Below are 21,864 nucleotides of genomic sequence, written 5' to 3'. Positions count from 1 at the left end.
CATCGAAAATTATTCAAGAGTTCCCAGAGCTCTCGAGATTTTAAAATAAAATTAAAAAAAAAATTTAAGAGCTAAGTACAGCTCCATCACGGTGGTCGCTACTGCTTCTTCAATTTTTCTTTGTATAACAACTTACAATTAATTCGCTTAAAAACTCGGCTCTAAATTCTTTTTACCTTTTACTTTTTTTTCTTTAAATACACAAAGGTAATTCCATTCATTCTCATACACGCATCTTTGTTATATCTTTGCTTTTTTCACAATCATAATAATAATAATTATTATTATTATTACTATTATATTAATAATATTAATAAATAGCAATATTAATATTAACATTTAATATTAATAATAATAAATAGGAATAGTAATATTAATATTTAATATTAATACAAACAACATTGACTATTTCGCTTGCAATATTAATAATAATATTAATAATTACAATAGTAATAATAATAATAATAATAATAATAATAATAATAATAATAATAATAGTAATAATAATCATAATAATTTTAATAATAATAATAATAATCATAATCATTTTAATAATAATAGTAATCATAATAATCATAATCATTTTCATAATAATAATATAATAATAATAATCATAATAATAATAATCATCATTGTAATAATCATAATAATCGAAATAATAATTATTATTATCAATAATTATAATTTCTAATAATAATAATAATGGTAATAACTGCATATTCGCTACAGTAGTATTTGAACTATTAATATTAATTAACGTTAAGTATACACAACACATTTGTACGATTTCACTTAGCCTGCACGAGAAGGAGGATTAGCAGCAGCATCAGCAGCAGCAAGGAAGGGAATAAGGAATAGTCTTTCGATCTCCTATTTTCTAATAATCTCGATATATTCATATATTTCTTATTCTGAATAATATAAAAATATATCGAGATTATGCCGGATTTATCGGACCACAAGTATAAATCAGGAACGCATGGAACTTTGTTAAGGGCGATTGCCGCCCTGGGGAGGGAGAGGGGGGCAAAGATAGAAGGACATTGTCTGGAGTTCATTCTCGACACAATGTATTTTTTTTTATAAGTAGTTGTCCTTTGCCTTCTATTTTTATTTTTTTTTTTTTATCGTTCCAATGGCTCGGAGAATTAAAACGCGCACCCTAATAAATAGAGTAGAGTTATTGGTATAGTAAAAGATCGCGCGCGCAGTGGAACGCCACAATCTGGATTACATCCCTGATTTTTTTTTTCATTGATATACAAATCTACAATAAATTCGCGCTCAATCGAATACCCCGTTTAGTGTGTTAGGATAGGGGAGAAGTTTAGAGATAATTCTCATCGCGATAACTTTCTCTCTCTCTTTCTCTCTCTCTATCTCTCTCTCAGGCACCTCGAACGTGAGCAGCGAAGCCGTTTATTTCGTAAAAAAACGGCTTTGTTTTTTTTTCATTTTTTTTTTAAATGGCAACAGCCAGAAAAGATTTAAAATCATTTCATGATACTAATTGTCACTACAACCTTTCTACGAACTTTGTTAATTGGTCTTGTGGCGTCATTTGCGGCATTTCACTCGAGTCTGTGCCACTTGTGGGTGGGGGTGCTGGCGATGAATGATGCGGCATATTGGGAGGATGACCGGAGGGTAACATCATTTCACTAGGGCCACCTAGTTCATGTGCGGGCGAATGAGTTGGCGTTCCATGTGGTGGATGATGATGTGGCGAGGGTACAGGACCAGAACGCGGTGAAGGAACTGGTTGATTACGCGGCGACGGTACAGGTCGAGGTGAGGGATTCGGTTGTGGTGAACGAATTGGCGGTGGTGAACGAACCGACTGCATCAGTTGTTGCTGCACCGAAATTCCTGGTGGTCCCATTACACCTTGCGGAGAGGGCACAGGAGGTGGTGTTGGTTTAAGACCCGGCTGACCGTAGCCTTGCTCATTGAAACCACCATAATCTATGGAAATAATTTGCATTTTTTTCTATTAAATCGCCATTCACTGCCTTCAGCCATCTAAAGAATAATTTACAAACTAGACAAAAAAACATTCTCCTAAAATCATTACTACGAATCATCACCTCTGCAAGGTTGCCACAGAATTTTGGTTTTTTCCCCTTCGTTTTGCAGATAGAATTTTGTAATTTTTTTTTTTTTTTAATTACACGGAGAGAGAATTTATATTAAATTTTGTAAAGGTATTTTACAAATTAGGGAAAAAGTGCGCTAAAGACAAATTTTGATATAAAAAGTACTAAACTTTAAAAAAATTTATGTGAAATTTAGTAAAATTATATCAAATGTCAAGAATATTAATATTCTTGAAAAAACTTATGTGAAATTTAGTATTTTTTATAGAATTGAATTTTAATAACTTTAAAAAAACTTGTGTGAAATTTAGTAAAATTATATTAAATATCAAGAATATTAATATTCTTGATTTATTTTTTATACTTTAGTATAAGTATTTTTTATACAAAGTATTTTTTTATACAGAGTATTTTTTATACAAAAATTTATCTTTAGCACACTTTTTCCCTAATTTGTAAAATACGTTTACAAACTTTAATATAAATTCTCCCTCCATGTATTCTTTATTCCTGACTCTAAAGAATATTCTGATTCACTCTAAAAATTATTAGATAAAAGCGCGATTCCACTTGAACTGATCCAATAAAAAGAAATTAGATGTTAAGGGAAACTGTTACATTTAAATTCATATAACTTCTACAAAAACTGAACGATTTTAATATTCATAGAGTGAATTTTAAAGCATTTTTCATAACAAGGTGCAAAAAAGTGCCCTTTTTTGCACCGCGTTATGAAAAATATATTTTTAACACCTCTTTTTTCAAAAATAAACCTTATTTTTCAATTTTTACATAAACTAAGAAGCCTCTTTTTTATCATCTTCATTGAAAAGTTGAGATTTCTTCTAAAAAATTATGTAAAGTTTAAAAATGGGAAAATAATGGATTTTCAATAAAATAAATAAAAAGTGTTAAAAAAGTTGTGTTTTTCATTTTTTTGAAATTTCATTGTTGTCTCATTTTCAAACTTCACATAATTTTTTAGAAAAAGTTTCAGCTTTTGAGTGATAATGAAAAAAATATAAAAAAGAGAACGTTTTTTAAATCTTGAAAAAAAGGTTTATTTTTTTTAATGGAAATTAAAAATACATTTTTTAAAAAAAGAGTTTTAAGAATTGAAAAGTACACAAAAAATACTTTAAAATTCACTATAGAAAAATTAAAAATTGTCAATTTTTGTCAAAATTCTACTGATTTGAAAAAGAAAATCTACTAAAACATTAATTTATGAATGTCTTTAATTATAAAATTATTCGAAAAATCAATAACTTTTTAAATAAATATTTAATTATTATTATTTTTCCCTAGGAATTCAAATTAACAAAAAATTCCAAATTCCAAACCTTTGAATTTTCGATTATTTACGAAAATAGCTACATAAATTTTATCAAAAATTTAATTTAATTTTTTTAAACTGAATTTATTTAGATATCTTTAATTTAAATTTATTTATTAACTCCAAAATTTATTATAAGATTTCAATTCAATTACTTTCTAGAATTTTTAACTAAAATTCTTCTTTAAATCAATTATTTTCTAGAATTTTTGTGAAAGTTCATTGAGAATTTAATTATTCATACATAGCAAAAAAGAAAGTTCACTTGAAATATTTCTGAAATTCACTTGTTGAGAATTTTATTTTATAAAATTTGATTTATTAGAAAATTTTTCAATTATTATATTTAAAATAATATTGTAATATTCAAAAATTCAACGAAATTTGAATAAAAATTTTTCAACAAACTAAGTTCTTGAGAATTTGTAATTAAAACTTTTTTTTGAAATTCCAATTTTCTAAAACTTTAATTTGAAACCTTTTGAAATGTAATTATTTATAAAAATCTTAAACTCAACTGTAATAAAATAAAATTATTTTTGGAACTTCTAAGTAAAATTAATCGTAAAATAATCTGTAAGTTATCATTTTATGATAGTTCTTCAAGAATTAATTTATTTACAGAAATAAATTAAATTTCATATTCTGTTAAGACCGCAAAATCATAAATTTTTTTATTGATTCTATAAATTTAGTAATTTTTTTAGTACTTTTGATAAAATTCCCTGACCTTTCCTTGAATTCCCTGAACAATTTTACTTTCAACTCTGATTTCCCGTGACCTATGGCAACCCTGCTCTGCTTTAAAATCTATCAAAATCTTGTCAAAATTCATAAGATTGAATCTGTAGACTTTTGAAAAGAAAAACAATTTTCGATCCAATTTTTATACCAAAATGATTTTCTCCTTTTCATCGAATTCGAATTTGAATAAATTTCTATTGTTGAATTTGATATGCCAGATTCTACATAATTCACACTTCAAAAGAGAATTTTTATTTAAATAAAATTTTTACTAAACGAATTTCTATATTTAAAAACAAAAACTTCACACAATTCTTCTTTGAGCAATTCCACGTAAACTGATTCAATCTGGAATAATGTTTAAGGAATTTTGTTACATTCAAATTGATACAACTTCTACAAGAATAAAAGAATTTTAATTTTTATAAAGTAAATTTTAAAGCATCTTTTTTGTACTTTTCAATGCCAAAAATCTTTTCAAAAAAGATGTTTAATACCTCTTTTTTTAAAAAATAAACCTTATTTTTTAATTTTTACTAAAAAACTATCTCTTTTTTAATTTTTTGAAAATCATTTTTATTAAAAAGTTGAGATTTTTTCCAATAAAACATGTAAAAAAATGAAACTGGGACGACAATATACTTTCCAGAGAATGGGAAAAATGCACTTTTTTCTATTTTCTTGAAACCCCATTGTTGTTCCCTTTTCAAACTTTACATAATTTATTGGAAAAAATTTCAGCTTTTCAATAAAAAAGAAATGAAAAAAAGAGATAATTTCCTGAAAGTTTATAAATAGAAGAATAAGATTTGCTTTTGAAAAAAGAGGGATTATAAAATTTTTACTTAACGTTTCACGTGGAGTTGCTCACACTTTAGAATTTCTATACAACAGAACTTTTAGACACTTCGATTTCTACAGAGGAAAATTTGAATTCAATTTAGAAGAACATACCACCGTTGACACTCTTATTTTTCTAATCGACACCACCACTATTTTTCACAAAAATATAATTTCCATTGTTATGTAGATAAACTTCTAAACTATCATCCAATTTTCGAACAAATTTTTAGATATTTGGTACTTGAAATTCGTGTCAACGGAGAGTTAAATTCTGTTTACCAAAATTTCCCTTTAACAAACCACTCAACAAATTAGGATGTTAATCGAATTACCAATGAGTAGAATTTTATCATTTGGTTAAATTTCCATTGAACAGAACTTGTATTTTTATATCAATTAATAGTATCAATTATAATTTAATAATTAAATGAATAAACATTAAATATTTAAATATTAATATAAATTTATATAAATATTATTATTCGACGGTTTAGAGTTCACATTTCAGTGAGTTTTTTTGTCCCTAGCCCAAGAAGTTTATAAATAAAGAAAACTACTGGGCGGAAAAATAATTTGTTTATTAAGAAGAGAACTTTGAAAACTGTAGTTTTCTTATAATAAATCACGTTATTTTTTTATATTTTTCTTTTCGTTATTTTCAAGTTCACTTGCTAGTGACAAAAATTTACTAAAATGCAGATAGTAATTTTAGACTCTAAACCATAGATATTAAAAATTAAATACTAAAATATTAGTATAAATTTACATAAGGATGATTCTCTCAAATAACTTGTTCGCAGTGTCAGACTTTGTTTTTGTTTAAAAATGGTAAAGTAAATTTAATTTATCCAAAATTCTACCAATACGATATGATTCATCAATTTTTGATTAAATCACTAAAGAAAAATTTAAATAAATGGACAAATAACTAAAATATTTAATGAAATCTGGTCCGTAAGAGCAGATTTCAGTTGAATTTTTCTCTAGCGATTTGATAAATAATTATTAAATCTTATCCAACAATTAAAAATTTTTAATTAAATTTAAAATATTAAATAACTAAATAAAATTAAATTTAAATCAAATTGTTAAATAAGAATAAAAAAGTCCACATAAAAAAATCCAATGCAAATGAAATCCAAAAAAGTGAAAACAAAATTTTTTCACTTTAAACTTATTTTTTGAATTTTTTTTCCTGGTCAAAAAGTACAAAGAAATTAAAAATTCAATGAAAAAAATTGAGATATAAAAATTTAAATGGTTGCCTTGAATGAAATTGTTCTTTTCTTTTGAGTTGCTTATTTCGATGAGTGTGAATCGAAAGTAGGTAAAAACATTTAAAATTTTTGAAAATAATTAAATTAATCGAGTAATTTAATAATTGGAATTATATTGAAAACAAATAATTAAATTTTCGTAAAGAATTTTATCAAAATTGTTGAAAATAACAGTATTTCTTGAAATAATTGATTTAAAAATTTTATAGAATAATTAAAATCTTTCTAGAAATTTTTTTATTTATGAAAATAATTGAATTTTCGCGAATTTTTTTATTTATGAAAATATTTTAATTTTTTGTGTATAATTTTATTATGTTTTGTAAATAATTCAAATCCTGCGATTTTAACATTAACATTTTTAAATCCCGATTTTATAGCGTAAAAAGTAAAAACGTGGCATTTTCACATGTTTCATTATTTATTTAAGAAAGTTTTTATTTACTTTGGAATTTTTCTACTTTTGACTTATTTTCTTGACTTTTTCGGTCCGATTTTTTTGGATTGGATTTTTTGTCCTATAATCTTTAAAAACTGAAATTAATTTTATTATTTTTTGACAAAAACAACTAGGAATGCGTAATTTTTCTCAGAGAATCACCCATAGATAATAATTAAATATTCAATACTAAAGATTACTTAATAATAATAATGAAATAAAAAATATGTGACACAAAACGAAGAAAGAAGAATCTAAGAAACAAAAACGACAAATCGATAATAATCACGATTTTTAGTTTAAACATAACAAGAGTTTACTTAGAATCCCTTTTTTCCTCTATGGAAAAAAATATTTAACGCGAAAACAAAAACCGTTTTTGTTTTCGCGTTAAATATTTTTTTTTAAATAAAAAGGAAAGAAAATTTATGACTCACTCATTAAAGGTGGCCTGATGGGCCTCTGTTGGCCGTAAGGCGGTGCCGGTGGTTGTGTAAAAGGTTGCTGTTGCTGCTGCTGTTGTTGTTGTTGCTGCTGTTGCATTTGCTGCTGTCTCTGCATAACCAACATTTGCTGCTGTTTATACCATTGCTGTTGCTGTTGTTGTTGTACACTGGGTCCTTGGCTTGGTTGTTGTTGCTGCTGTTGTCCAATCATCATTTGCGTTCTACCTTGCTGCTGCTGTTGCTGCTGTTGTTGTTGATGATGTTGTTGTTGCTGTTGCTGCTGTTGTTGTTGCTGTTGTTGTTGTTGCGACAGCATATGCTGCAAGCCAGGTTGCTGCTGTTGCTGCTGACTAGGACCCAGTGGACCAACTCCACCAGCATGCTGACCAGTTTGCTGCTGAAGAGCAAGTACCTTTTTTTTATTAGATGCGTTAGAAACATTTCTTCAATTTTTCAACACAACAACATTTAATTAGCGTATTTAAATTTGAATTCTGTTTTCTGTTCTAATTTATAAATTAATTTAAAAAAGAAAATTTAGATTAAAATTGAGATCAGATTTTGAGATTAGATTAATGTTGAAACTATATTTGAGATTAGATTAAAGTTGAAATTAGATTAAAATTGAGAGTTGTAAAATTTAGTGTTTTTTTTAAAGATTTTGTAAAAATTAATATTTAATTCGAATTGAAAAAGATTGGAAAAAAATACAGATACCTTTTAAGACAGAGATTATTGTAAATTTTTATATGTGTTTTCTGAAAGCAAGAGAATAAAATTTTTATCTATAATACCTGGCGTTGTCTTATAAATGTAGCCATTAGGGATGGATTGTTCTTGAGTATGTGAAGTATTTGATTTTGTTGTTCCGGTGTATTGGGACTCTTTAGTGTGGCCATGAGTTGTTGATAGGCTCGATTATGCATTGTCGAACCGCCAGGTCCAACTTGACTGAGAGGACCGCCAAGAACGCCAGTTTGTCGTGGCATCTGACCGGCAAGTCCCATTCCCGTTTGGCCTTGATGTTGTTGCTGCTGCTGTTGCTGTTGCATCAGTTGCTGAGGTGTTTGTTGTCTCAAACCGGGATTTTGTTGCATAACCGTGTTCGGTTGATACCTGAATAATCAAAATTCAAATAGATGATTATTTAAAATACAATTTTTTTCAAATCAAATTTTCATTTAAATTCAAGTTATTAAAAATTCGAAGAATTGTAAAAAAAGGGAATTTTTTTTATTTCTGAATAAAAAAAATTGTCTATTAATTCAGGGTTGCCACAAAAATTTAATTTTGTTCTTCCTCGATTTCCAGATAAAATAATTAATATTTATATTAAAAGATTCAATTTCAATAGAATTGAGATTGAAACTTTTTAAAATAAATTAGCTCTACAGAATTATTGATTAAAAGTGTGTAAAATTCAGATTTTCCAAAGACTTGAATTGGAAATCTTTTTTAAATTCAATTATTTCAAAAAATTGGTATTATTCTTAACTTCTCAAAAATTCAATATTTTTTAGAGTCTTTAACTAAAATTCTTCTATAAATCTATTATTTTTAATAATTAATTAAATACGTTTTAAAATATTTAACTGGAAGAATTTGAATTATTAAAATTTTTCAAATTTCTAAGTTCTTTCTAATTAAATTCATTAAAAATTGAAATTTTATAAAATTTCAAATTGAAACCTTTTGAAGTTCATCTATTTATAGAAATTGTCAACGCAACTCATAAAATTCAATTATTTTTGAAAATTTTAAGTAAAATTATTCCTTAAATAATTTATAAGTTATAGTAGTAGTTTTTTGAGAGTTCTTCAAGAATGAAATTATTTAAAATAATTTATTACCAAAAATAGAAAGAATTTAACATTTTGTATTAGAGAATTCGTGATAATTTTAAAGTTTATGAGTTGAAAAAAAGCCTTTAATTGTTAAAACAAAACTCACCTAGGTGTCCATTGATCCATGGATATGAGATGTGTTCCGCTGGGATTCGGCATTTGAACTGGCATTGACCTTTGCATTTGAGGTGGTGGCATGACATTGCCTCCTTGACCTCCAACGTTGACATTGACACCGACGCCAACACCGACTCCTGGTGATACTTTACCATAGCTGACATGTGGCGCTTGCTGTCTCGCTGCCTCTTCCTGGACTTGTTTAACAACCTGGAGAACATGTGCAGACGGTGTCTGTGTACCGGGTTTTAATCCCACGCCGGGTTGATGGGGAGATGGTAAATTCGTTGGACTCATTCCTGGTTTCATGGCAACACCAGTCGTCATATTTGTATTCGAACTTTGCTGAGCACTTTGAACCGCACCCATTTGACCCGTCGGCCTCGTATTCATCACAGCCACTCTCCTCCTGTTTTTTTATTTTAATTATTAATATTATTTAACATTAATTATCATTACGATATTAATTTAAAATTCTAATAAAATTCTATTCACTCGAAGTTTAAAATTAAAATGATATTTTTAAAATCTTCTCTATTTTATCGAAATTATGTTTTTTTGTTAGTATTTCTCACCTGAGTAACTGAGCCTGTTGAAGTCGTTGTTGAAGTTGTTGTTGCTTCAATTTATGCTTAATATTGGAGCAGAAGGGTACGAGGCATTTCGCTTCTTGACAATGTTTGGCGTGATAGCAGCACAAGGCAACAAGTTGTTTGCAAATTGGACATCCACCATTTGTCTTTCGTTTGCACACCTTTGTATGTGTCACAACTCTCTTCATCTTCTGACAGCTTGGCAATCGGCAGTTCGCGTCTCTGCATTGACAAGCGTGGACCAGAGATTGAATGCATCTTTGAATTGAGAGCTTGCGCGCTTCCTGTAAGCAAAAATACAAAATTTCTCGTAAATTTAAATTCATTACAATTTTTCTTTTATATTTAAATGCAACTAAATGTATTTTTAAAAAAAAAAGTAAATCTCACCTGAGGATTGGCCTGTTTTGCGTCGTCAGGTGATGAACCATCGTCCAAATCCAAACCAAGCTTCTCCATATGATGAGGATGACCAGTCTTTTCTTTACAACTTATACACAGATCATAGTCCTAGAGAAAAAGGGAGAAAATTTAACGTATAACATAAAAAATAGGAAATTTTTAATTTGACTAAATATTCAAAGACAAATATTCAAACTTACATCACAAACAGTACAGTGATATCGAGTTTCCACGTGACTCTTGCAATTATTACAAGTATAAACGAATTTGTCCTGGCCTTGATTGTGCAACTCGTATAACATGGACATTGAACTGAATTTCGCTCGTCTCAAAGATGAGAATTCATAATGTCTCTCTCTTGCCATTGTGAGGAAAGCATCTCGTCCGTCCATTAAATCACAATTGATAACTGGATCTGGATCTTGTATAGACTGAAAAATTCGAAAAATTAATCAAAATTCCAGAAAAGAATAAAGACAAATAAAAAGTCGATAAAATTCTATTAATTGAAGAAACGAATAAAATTAATTCAAGTTCTATAAAGGAATAGAAAACTTACGGATAAACTCGCTGCACTTTGAGCGCTATGTAGCCTAATTACAAAGAAAACTTCCTTATGTTTATCCATTGTAGCGAAAATTTTCGCCGAAAGATTATTTCCCGTTTGGGGTGTATTTGATTTTTTGCTATTTTTTCGCTGATTTGCTTTGGATTTATTTGACTTCTTCGCCTTTTTCTGGCCTTTCTTCTTGCCATCTGGACCAGTCTCTGAGTCTTCGGACATTGAGAGAATCTACAAGAAATAATTTAACTTAACATTTTCCTTCAGACAAACACGATGACTTTTTAAAAAAGAAATTGCAATAATTGATTCATTTTTATGAAAAAGAGACTTACATTTGCCGCTGCGGCTGCCGCTTCAGCAGCCTCGGCCTCCTTTCGTTTCTCTTCCTCTTCCTGGTCCAGTTCCTTTATACTTTCCTCCAAAACATTAGGCCAAAAATCTCCCTCGAAATAAGGTAATTCAGCGGCAGAGGTCAATTTGTCTTCCATTGCTTGTTTCAGGATATCCTTTAAAAAGAAAAATTCTCTTTCAGTATATTTAAATTTTAAATAATAAAATTAATTATTGTGTCAAAATTGTCGCCTGTTTATCCTATGTTAAAATTTACAAATAAATAAAAACATTAGCTTAGTCAGGCTTTAATGTCAGTCCCACAAGACACCTGTAAGTAATTTGTTTTCACTGACAGGGAACACTGAGACTTTCGAATTATTAAAAAAAGTAAATAAAAATAATAAATACAAAAATATGTAAAATATAACAAAAATAATGGAGTGTTATTAAAACGTAAGTATTTAATATATAATATTTTTATACAAACCTTATAATCGAGAACTATTCTTTCAACTATGCCCTTGTCTAGCATTTTCTTGTACCATTCTTGTAACCTTTTCGGTTTAGGAATTTTTTGCTCCTGCGGATGGCAGTGAAAGATATAGTCATCTCCTTCCGATGGAGGACACGCCCAAATATGAGCCATTGTATATCTACAGAGAAAAATCAAATTGCCAATGAAAAATAATGTTCTTCATCAAAAAGAAATAAATAAAATTTCCTGACATTTCTAGGTTTTTAGATTGCGTGTCAACCCTATATTTATATAGGCGTAGAATTAGTTTCTTTTTCTGAATTAAAAATTGAAATTTTTGAATAAAATGAAAAAACTCACCCTAATTGTTTAGCGTAATCGAGATATCCCAAAAGAATTTCATGATAAACCGCTGTACGAAATTGTCTAGGCCTGAAGAAATGCACCGAATCGAGATAAGCAATGTAAACTCGCCTCGTATTTGGCGATGTGCACTCACTACCATATTCTTGGACGTGCATACCAAAGAAACACACATCAGTTCCGTCAACTTCCTCAAATGCAAAAAGTGCTTTTGCACGATAGGGGAATTCACCCGGCATATCTCCATTATCGACAAATCTATTCCTCATTCCTGGCTTAACTTCTACAACTTTATCACTGGAAGCCACCACTCTGATTGCAACTTCGCCTGCGCCTGCTTCTTTCTTTTTTAGGAAATTGTTGACTCGTGTTTCAATATATGTACCTAATTTCGTTACTGGCAATCGTTTTGCATTAAATTTATTATCCTTACGCTTCTGACCCTTCTTTTTCAGACAATTATCACAGGTAAAGCTAAAGAAATTTTTAAAAAAAATGAGAACATGTTTTAAATACTTGTTTGGAAGCAGATCAAAAGAAATAAATTGTTCACTTACCCTAAGGGCCATATATTTTCCATATGAAGTACACAAATTTGATGCACTTTTCTCCCGCAGTCTGTACAGTAAACGAAAGGTTCCGACTCCAAATGATCGTTCTTCATCTCTTGGAACTGTTCTTTTTTGATGGCACTAAAGTAAAAAACAAAATTGTATTAATCCTGCAATTTCCAATTTAGTTTAGAAAAACAGAAATCAAAAACTTACGTTTGTGGTTGAGTGGGATCATCGCCAAGCGTCACGGTATCACCGGGAATGTCGTTGAAACATTTCTGACAGAAGGTGTATCTATCGGAAACAACACCATAAGCCTTTAGACTATTTATCGCCCAAATTTTTCAAATCCACACCAATTTTTATTTTACACGCGTGAGTTACACGCAAATCCAAAAATATCGTGTCCATATTAAGCGTTTTCGAAAACACATGCAATGTTTTTTTTTATAATTTGCCAATTAGATCCAAAAAAAAAAATTTTTTCCAGACAAAAAAAATCCGTCCGTGTTAATAATTTTGTTTTATTCCAATTATTCAGATGTCCGATGTTGAAGAACCAAATTTCGTGATGGAAAGCAGAGATCAAAGCAAGAAGCAAGCAGCAAATAAAAATTTTTTGTGCACGTACGCAACCCGTAGAGCGAAGAAAACAAAAAAAATAGTGCATTGTTAGAAATTATAGGCATTGTCAAAAAAAAAATTGTATTACAGAAAAAATTTGAATTCGTTCCCTTGACTTTTTGCCGAAGCATCTTGTAAATAATATTTATATCTGTAAATCTCGTGTCAAGATTATAATTTGCTAATTGAAAACTTCTGTAGGACAGGTGACTGACCCAACTTGGCTGAAAATGACCAATTCGGGTTAATTATCCCGCCAATTTAATATGGCGCACGAAGTTAAACAACACTTTTTGAAAACTAAGTGCTACAGAAATACCGAATGCGCCAAAATTGAAGCTTTCTTTCAAAAATTTAATTTTCGTCTACAAAGTTAATTTTGATTTCAAAAATTTAATATTTTTCTGGAAAATTTATTCAATTCGCTACTTAAGGAAAACTACAAAAAAAAATTGCAAATATTACTAAACTATTCATGCAAAATTTAGTTACAATAAATTCAACTTCCGTTCTGTAATCCATTTTTTATTTTAATAACTAAATTGTTTTCCACCAAGTCTAAAAAAAATAGATTTATTTAAAAAAAAAAAGATTTAAAACGAAATGTTTTCAAGGAGAAAAAAAATTAAAAGAGCAAAAAAAGGTGAATTTTTGCAATGCAGAAATCGTATGATCGCTAAATGAAGAAATGCTAAATATTGCCATGTACTTGAGCAATAATGAAAACAATAACTGACCTGTTTTGGTAGGAATAGTATTTGGCGTCTCTCGGTATTGTGCACAATTGTTTTCCGTAGCAACAAAGAACTTGAGGATTGAAGGTATACTTCCTTCCGCAACAGTATCCCAGAGCTTGCATCACAAGATCAATTTCTTGTTCAAATACTTCGGACAGCTGAAAAATGAAAAAAATGCAAATATAATGCAAATTCAGTACAAAATTAGACGCAATACAAATATTAGAAAATACAAACAAACAATAGAAAGAGTAATACAATTTTTAAAAAAAATTGTTTTTAAATGTAAACTGTAAATTAGTGATGACAGTTTTTCATTTTTACATTTGTAGGTCAGGGGACTGACCTAAATGGACAAAAAGTCAAATTAGGTTAATTATCCTGCCAATTTAATCTGGCATAAGAGGGTAAATAATACTTTTAAATTGCAAAGTACCATTAAAATACTCTTACGCCACTTTTTCTTAATTTTCAATTCTTGTAAATTATTCCAAAAGTATTGAGACAACTAGAAAAAGAAATTTCACAAGCGAATTAAAAATTACATTACTCTTTTTTGAAGATAAGAATAAAAGTGAGTTTTAATTTTTTAAATTATTATTAACTGTCTTTTTAAGAAATTTAACCAATTGGCACATTTCAATAGATTTTCGTATTTATCTTAATTATACTTTAGGTTAAAAAAAATTTCAAATTTGTATTATTTAAAAACGGATTTTTCATTTTCAATCACTTGTAGGTCAGGGGACTGACCTAAATGGACAAAAAGTCAAATTAGGTTAATTATCCTGCCAATTTAATCTGGCGTAAGAAAATAAATAATACATTTAAATCGCAAGGTACCATTAAAATACTCTTACGCCATTTTTTTAAAATTTCTTTTCTTATTAATATTCCAAAATTATTGACAACTAGAAAAAAAAATTTTACAATCGAATTAAAAATTACATTTTAACTACAATTCTCATTTTCTAAAATAAGAATAAAACTGAATAAATTTTCATTTTCGTGATTATTAACACTGCCTTTTTTATGAAATTTAGCCAATTTTTAAATTTACACAGATTTCTGTATTTTATACTTCAAGAAAAATTCTAAAAAACATTCCCAAATCGTAAAATTCAAAAAAAGAATTCAAATAATTTTACAAATTAAATAATTCTTCACTTCTTTACAATTATCTTTTTCTTATAATTCTGTCACAAGTTGGATGATCTTTTTCATGGTTCAAATTATTTCTAAATTATTTGATTAAAGTATTTTTTAAACTTAAATTTTTTTGTTATTAAATATAAACTATAAATTAGAGACAGTTTTTTTAAAAATCTTAATCACTTGTAGGTCAGGTGACTGACCTAAATGGACAAAAAGTCAAATTAGGTTAATTATCCTGCCAATTTAATCTGGCGTAAGAAAATAAAGAATACTTTAAAATTGCAAAGTATCATTAAAATACTCTTACGCCACTTTCATTTATATTTCTTCAATTTTGAATTGGATAAAAATAAATTTCGTTCATTTGAAAGTTAAAAACTGTAGGGATATTTTTAAAAAAGTCTTTTAATTTTTGACTATTGGTTTAGTTGTCAATAAATAAATAATTTTACTTTTTTACTAATTGTTTGAAAAAATAGAAAATAAAGCAATAAAACTAAACCTAAACTTACCTGTCAAATAACAATTTCTATATTCTAAAAGAAGAAAAAAGTTACCTAGATATAAATGTTGAAACATTAAGAAATATTCACTTTTTTCACTAATGATATAGTAAAAATATTTTGTAATTAAATAATTATTATTAACAACTATAATTATGGTTTATAATTGATTAATAAATTATAATAATGAAAAATATTTAAACAAATAAAATTTTTTTTTAGAATCAAAATATAACTATTATTCCAAGGAATAAAATTTAATATTTTCTGCTTTCCAGTAATGGAAATAATTTTTATATTTATTTGTAGGACAGGTGACTGACCTAAATTGCCAAAAAGTCAAATTAGGTTAATTATCCTGCCAATTTAATCTAGCGTAAGAAAATATGTGATACTTAAATTGCAAAGTACCATTAAAATATACTTACGCGACCTTCGTGTAGTATAGATATTCAAAAGAAAGATCTGACACATTAGTTTAAAAATAAAAACTCTAAAAGTAGTCAAGAATTATTACTTTTTAAAATTATTATTACATTTCCTCAATATTTTCAACATTTACACTTTGGGTAATTTTTTTCTCAACAAGGGGACCAATTTTAATTGGTAAAATAAAACAAATAATAAAAAGTAAAGTAAAAAAATAATAATAAAAAATAAAGTAAAAAAAATAATAAAAAATGAAGTAAAAAGAATAATGAAAAAAAAGAATAAAATAAAAAAAAATAATTTTTGTGACGCGTTCCGTAGAAAGGTACCTTACACTGTAAAAAAATTTCTTGTAAACATATAAATTCATTCGTTTGTGACTCTTTATAAAATTCAATTATTTACCAATTACTTCATTAAAATTCTTTGCAAAATCGATTTTTAAAAATTTCTAATAAAATTCTTTAATATTTATTTTCAATTAATTTCCCAAAATTCAATTAATTTTATAATTTTTTAATAAAATGTTTTTAAATAATTAAAGTAACTTTAAAAAATTGAATCAAAATTTATATTTTTTTTCAGAATTTTACTCTCTAATTTTGAAATTAGTAAAAATAAAATGTTTACTAATTAAAATTAGTGACTTTTTGCTTTTAAATTAGTAAATTTTACTAATAAATTAGTAGAAATTACTATTTATTAGTAAAATTTACTTATTTAAAAGCAAAAAATCAGGTACTAATTGAAATTAGTGAACATTTTTACTAATTTAAATTTAGAAAGTAAATAAAGTTATTTAAAACTTGAATAAATTTGAAATAAATAATTATTTTTAATTTCTTTCCAAAGAATCGAAAATCTTCTGAAATTCTATTAATTCTGAAAATTGTAACTGTTTTCAACTAAAATTTTTTCTGAGTTATATGTGATACTTGAATTAACTTAAAGAAATTCAAATTTGAAGTTAAAGAAATTAACTTGAAGAAAGTTTTTCGAAATTTTAATTATTTACTGAAATAAAAAGAGGAAAAAATGCTTTAAAATTCACTACCATATAAAAATTTAAATCCTTTAACTGTTAGATTTTATATTAATTTGATTATAAAAATATCCTAAACATCTGATTTTTTAGTGTATCACTTCATGGGAATTTATTTTAAAGCTAAAAATAACACAAGGAACTTAAAAATAATTCCCTTCGAAGGTACCTTTCTACGGATCGAGTCATACGCCCCAGGAACCTGTATGCCTTTAAATAAATAAATAAATAATAAAATAATAATCTCACCTTGGTGCAATATTTATAGACTCGTGACGGTTTCCGATTATACAGCCAAGCATTGTCAAACATCATCCAAACATCATCGACATACTCCCAAGGATCGCTATACTGTCCAGTGTCCAATTTTCGTTTAATCGTTGACAAGTCCATTGGTTTCTTCACAATATCAAAGTAATCCGGAATTTTTAATGCCTCAGGATCGACGGGTTGTCTAAATGGCAATGACTCCGGATCTTGTCGATACAATTTCTCCAAAGTTGGCATCAATGCTTGACGCAATTCGTCAGGTTTAAATAAACACAATCGCTTTTTATCGCTCGACGTGCCAGTCGATTGTATTGGTTCAGGAACAATAGGCTTAATATCCGATGTTGCTGTGTCTTGACTCGACATTGGCGTCACTGGTTCATCTTTAATTGTCCCACTCGCTTCATCCTTGACAGCCATTTCATCCGATGCCTCGTCCATTGGCTCGGTTTTTATCTCAGTTTTAATTGCCATATCACTATTACTTCCCTTGCCGCCATCGCTACGATGATTTTCATTGCTGTCTTCTTGTTTTATTTCCATTTTGATGTTCTCTTCCTTTATTGAATCGAGCTTGCCCTTGTTATTATTCGATGGGGGACTAGGAGAATTATCACGATCAAGGGCTGCGGTTATGGCGGCCATTTGCGAAGACATTGATGAACTTCGTGGGGCGTTGAGTGCGGCTCTCTCCTGGGATGTCATTCCTTTGCCGAGGCTTGCGAGACCGGCGGGTGATGGTGTTGTGGCTGGATGTGGGGGTGTTTGGTTGGCTGATGAGGTGGTTTGATTGGGTGTCATTAGTGATGGAACGGATGGTGTGTTGGGAGTGGAAGTTGTTGATTGTGGGCCGTTTGTGAGGGGAGCGGGTCCGGGACTGGGACCGCTTGAGGCGGATGGTGCTAGGGTTTGAGGGGTGGAGGCGGCGATGCCACTGTCGCCGGGTGTTGAGGCCGACATTGAGAGACTGTTTTGGAATTGTTGACTCTGGGTGCTTTGTTGCATGCCACTGAAGGGTGAGGGTGCTTGTGGCATTGAGGTTGAGTTGACGGTTTGATTGGCGGTGCTGGTTGGTTGTGGCGGTTGTTGTTGTTGCTGCTGCTGCTGGGTCTGTTGTTGACTTTGCTGTTGCTGCTGCTGCTGTTGTTGTTGCTGTTGTTGTTGTTGCTGCTGCTGCTGCGCTTGAGCTTGTGCTTGGGCTAATCGGACCTTCATGATGTCGGAGAATTGATGTTGGTTTTGAACAGGCGAACTGTTGGGCAGACCGGCTGTTCCATTAGTCGTTGGGAATTGACTAGTGGTCACTGACGAGGTGGTTGTGGTCAAGTTCGCTTGGGACATTTGAGGTTGTCCGAAGGGACTGAGACCGGGGTTTGATACCATGTTCGGATTGGAAGCGGATTGTCCGTTTGGACTGGGTCCGGATGGGCCGACAAGCATTTGTTGTTGTTGGGTCTGTTGCTGTTGCTGCTGCTGTTGTTGTTGATGTTGTATTTGCTGCACAGCTTGCTGCTGCTGTTGTTGTTGCTGCTGTTGAGGGAATTGCATACGATTGTGTTGCATGCCGATGTTGGCGATTCCCAGTTGTCCCATGCTTGGGGAGTGACTCCTGAGGTTTGGTGGAACGGTTCCAACGGGTCGGGCCTGGACGTTTGCGGCGACTCCGGGTGGAGCGCAGGGTCTGAGACCGGCGCCACTGCCTCCGGGCTGTTGCTGTTGTTGTTGCTGCTGCTGTTGTTGCTGTAACTGTTGTTCCTTGCGCTTTTGACGCTTCTCCTCGAGTTCTTTCTGTATTTTGTAGATTTTCTCCGCTAGCAGGTGGTAGTATTCGGATCTTGAATTGGCCATTTCATACATGTCGCCCTCGACTTTTCTTGCGTACGCGACCAAATTGTGCATTCGTTTGTCGAGCATCGCTTGTGGATCGGGAGTCGGAAATATTGCTTGGACCAACTTGTGAACAAGATGATTCCTGAGATCTGGCGTCACTGACTGATGCCATTCCTTCGTCCCTTGAACAGGCGTCGCTGTGACTTGTCCCGCTTGAAGACCCGGAGGGAGTTGTACGTTGCTTAGTCGATTGTCGGCTAGAATTCCCGGCTGACCGGAGTCATTTAAACCGAAGAGCTGTTGCATATTGACTGTTTGTTGAATGTTGGCAGCGGCGGCTGCTGCGGCTGCTGTTGGACCAGTGGTTGGAGTCGATTGATTGCCAGCTGCTGCGACTGCAGTTGGATCCTTGCTCAGGGGTAGAGAAACGTTTGGAGCAACAACTTGTTGTTGATTGGCGCCAATGACAGATTGTCCCGGTACGGTTTGTGTTTGAAGTTGTGCCATTCGAACATCGGCCATGGTGCCAGGCGCTTGCAGTGGGGGACCAGTCAGTCTGACGCCTCTGTTAACTGTCTGACCGGGTAGTAAATTGGGAGTGGTTGTTGGACATTGAATACCAAGTGCATCGTACGCTCTCCTCATGTCCGATGGACTTGGATTGGGCTGTGTTGTTGGTTGAGGTACAGTGACTGCAACAGAATTTTGATGTCTATTTTTGTCCGCTTGTTTTAGTGGTAAACACACGGGACAATCGGCTTTCGTGCAAAATCGCCAATGATTGATGATTTGCCTCGAAGAACTGCAATGCGGTACCGCACAACTTTTGCCAGCATGACAATTTGTCATGTGATTTAGCACATTTTTCATCATTTTGCAGTGAGGTAGAGAACATTGCCATGCTTCGCCATTCGATTGACTCTCACGTCGTTGACACTTGTGGGCGTGTAAAAGTAAAACAAGTTGCTGTTGAATGAGTTTTCGTTTTTCGGGATCGGCGGTTGATTGTGTAGCACCTTGTTGTTGTCCGGTTGGCATTTGGCCTTGTGTTGCTTGTTGAGGGCCCGGTTGTCCGCCACTCGGTGCCCCCGATTGCGGCTGTGCCGGACTTGGCGCTGGTGGTTGAGCTTGTTGAGCCATTCCACCTTCTTGACCACCGACAACATTCGTTGATCCAATAGGTCCTCCTGGTCCACCGAATCTATTCACCTGCATACCAGCCATATTAGTTCCTACACCACGTTGCTGGGGAGCAACAACACCCACCGGATTATTAGTACCCACATTGACGTTGGGACCAGGTCCATTGCCAGGCGAATTGTATCCATAGGGACTCGAAGCACCCATTTGTCCCATATTTGCCATATTGGGCGGCGTTTGCATTCGTGGACCTTGGCCCACAATATTAACTTGATGCACTTGTTGATGGGGACTTTGACCTCTAGCAGCTCCAACCATGTGTTGCTGTTGTTGCATCACCACAGCTCTTGGATTCATCAATGCAGGTCCATTCTGCATTTGAGCGACTCCATGAGGTCCACCAGGATGATGAATTCCTTGGGCATTGGAACTCATCATAGATACCTGAAAATAGATAATTATCAATATTTGTTCTTTCGAAAAAAAAAATGTTCCTTTAGATTTCTTTAGAAATGTCAAATTTACCGTATTTAGAGGTTGTTTATTCAAACTGTTTGCAACAATTAAACCTCCGCCTGCCATGCCACCCATATTATTGTTCCCTGTAGCGCTGCTCGTCATGACTAAACCAGAGTTCATTGCACCTGGCATTGACATTGTGGGATTATTTCCAGACATACTCATTGATGATTGAAGTCCTCCCATTGAATTGGCGATAGATATTTGGTTATTCGCTAGTGAACTTGCTATGCTGCTTGGTAAATTACCAAGACTTACCACCATTTGTGGGTCAACTACCCCTTTCGATACCGAAACATTAGGAGGTGACTGCATATTTGGACTTTTACTGCCCAAACTTCCAGCAGCCATAACCAACGAATTTGCTACCATATTTTTATTTCCCTGTTTCAAAAAAATTAATTAGTTACATATTTACTAAAATTTAAGAGCAATTTTTTTCCCAGCAAATATCGAATTTACCTGTTGCTGAATGAGATGATGAGACAATTGTTGTTGTTGTACATGCTGTCGAAGTTCATTGTCAAGTGCTCCATTCTGCTGTCCTGGACCGGGACCAGTGGCAGGAGGTTTCGCACTTTCAGTTGTAGAACCCCAGGAACCAGACGATAGAAGATCTTCAGGAAGTTCATTTTCGAGATCAAACATATCAGTGTTTGTCATATAATCTGGGAATACAAAAAATCATCAATATCACTGGTCTTCAATGCAAACTGAAACAAACTGCTTTGTTAATTATCACAATTTTCTCTTTTTCAATTTATCGAGATAATGAAGTCGAGTCGCATGTCGCAATTTCTGTTAAATTTCATTTTAATCAAAAACTACCATTACAAAAAAATCAAAAGATATTACAAAGAAGTTTCATCGAGCAATACAAAAAAAAGAATGAAAATTATGACAAGTCAAATGTGTACAAAAAAATCTGTTTTAAAATGAATTCATCAAAAAAAAGTAGAAGAAAAAATCTACAAATCTGTCATTATTTCCAAATTGTTTACAGTCTCATATTTAAATAAAACTGCAAATAAAGCAAGAAATACATCCAATGAAGTATTTGCTGAGAATATTTTGTGACAGTGCATGATGTACCAAAGAGTCCGACACAGCATTTGTTATTTTTTTTATATAAGTATGAGGTTAGTACCTTCACCAAAATTTCTTATAGATTCAAATTAATTTTCTTCA

General features: G+C 31.2%; 1 protein-coding gene across 4 annotated transcripts in view; it reads right to left on the bottom strand.

The window, feature by feature from the left end:
* Positions 1–628: 628 nt before the first annotated feature.
* LOC122512419 (CREB-binding protein) overlaps positions 629–21,864 on the bottom strand; it is a 26,779-nt gene continuing 5,543 nt past the window's right edge. For 2 of the 4 annotated variants that reach the window (XM_043628222.1, XM_043628223.1), the window contains 17 exons: positions 21,139–21,344; positions 20,683–21,060; positions 17,167–20,601; positions 13,789–13,946; positions 12,641–12,721; positions 12,431–12,565; positions 11,871–12,347; positions 11,523–11,688; positions 11,035–11,208; positions 10,697–10,930; positions 10,338–10,568; positions 10,126–10,245; positions 9,718–10,019; positions 9,132–9,551; positions 7,976–8,297; positions 7,173–7,593; positions 629–1,965 (listed from right to left, as the gene is read on the bottom strand). In XM_043628222.1, coding sequence (XP_043484157.1) covers positions 1,517–1,965; positions 7,173–7,593; positions 7,976–8,297; positions 9,132–9,551; positions 9,718–10,019; positions 10,126–10,245; positions 10,338–10,568; positions 10,697–10,930; positions 11,035–11,208; positions 11,523–11,688; positions 11,871–12,347; positions 12,431–12,565; positions 12,641–12,721; positions 13,789–13,946; positions 17,167–20,601; positions 20,683–21,060; positions 21,139–21,344 — 7,709 coding nt within the window. In that variant the 3' untranslated portion in view covers positions 629–1,516. Of the gene's footprint in view, positions 1,966–7,172; positions 7,594–7,975; positions 8,298–9,131; positions 9,552–9,717; positions 10,020–10,125; positions 10,246–10,337; positions 10,569–10,696; positions 10,931–11,034; positions 11,209–11,522; positions 11,689–11,870; positions 12,348–12,430; positions 12,566–12,640; positions 12,752–13,788; positions 13,947–17,166; positions 20,602–20,682; positions 21,061–21,138; positions 21,345–21,864 lie in introns of all 4 variants that reach the window. The other 2 variants (XM_043628220.1, XM_043628221.1) reach the window with 2 other exon arrangements.

The sequence above is a fragment of the Leptopilina heterotoma genome, unplaced genomic scaffold (assembly GCF_015476425.1).
Source record: "Leptopilina heterotoma isolate Lh14 unplaced genomic scaffold, ASM1547642v1 Lhet_99, whole genome shotgun sequence".
Classification (NCBI taxonomy): Eukaryota; Metazoa; Arthropoda; class Insecta; order Hymenoptera; family Figitidae; genus Leptopilina; species Leptopilina heterotoma.
This window is presented reverse-complemented; position numbering and strand designations above follow the sequence as displayed.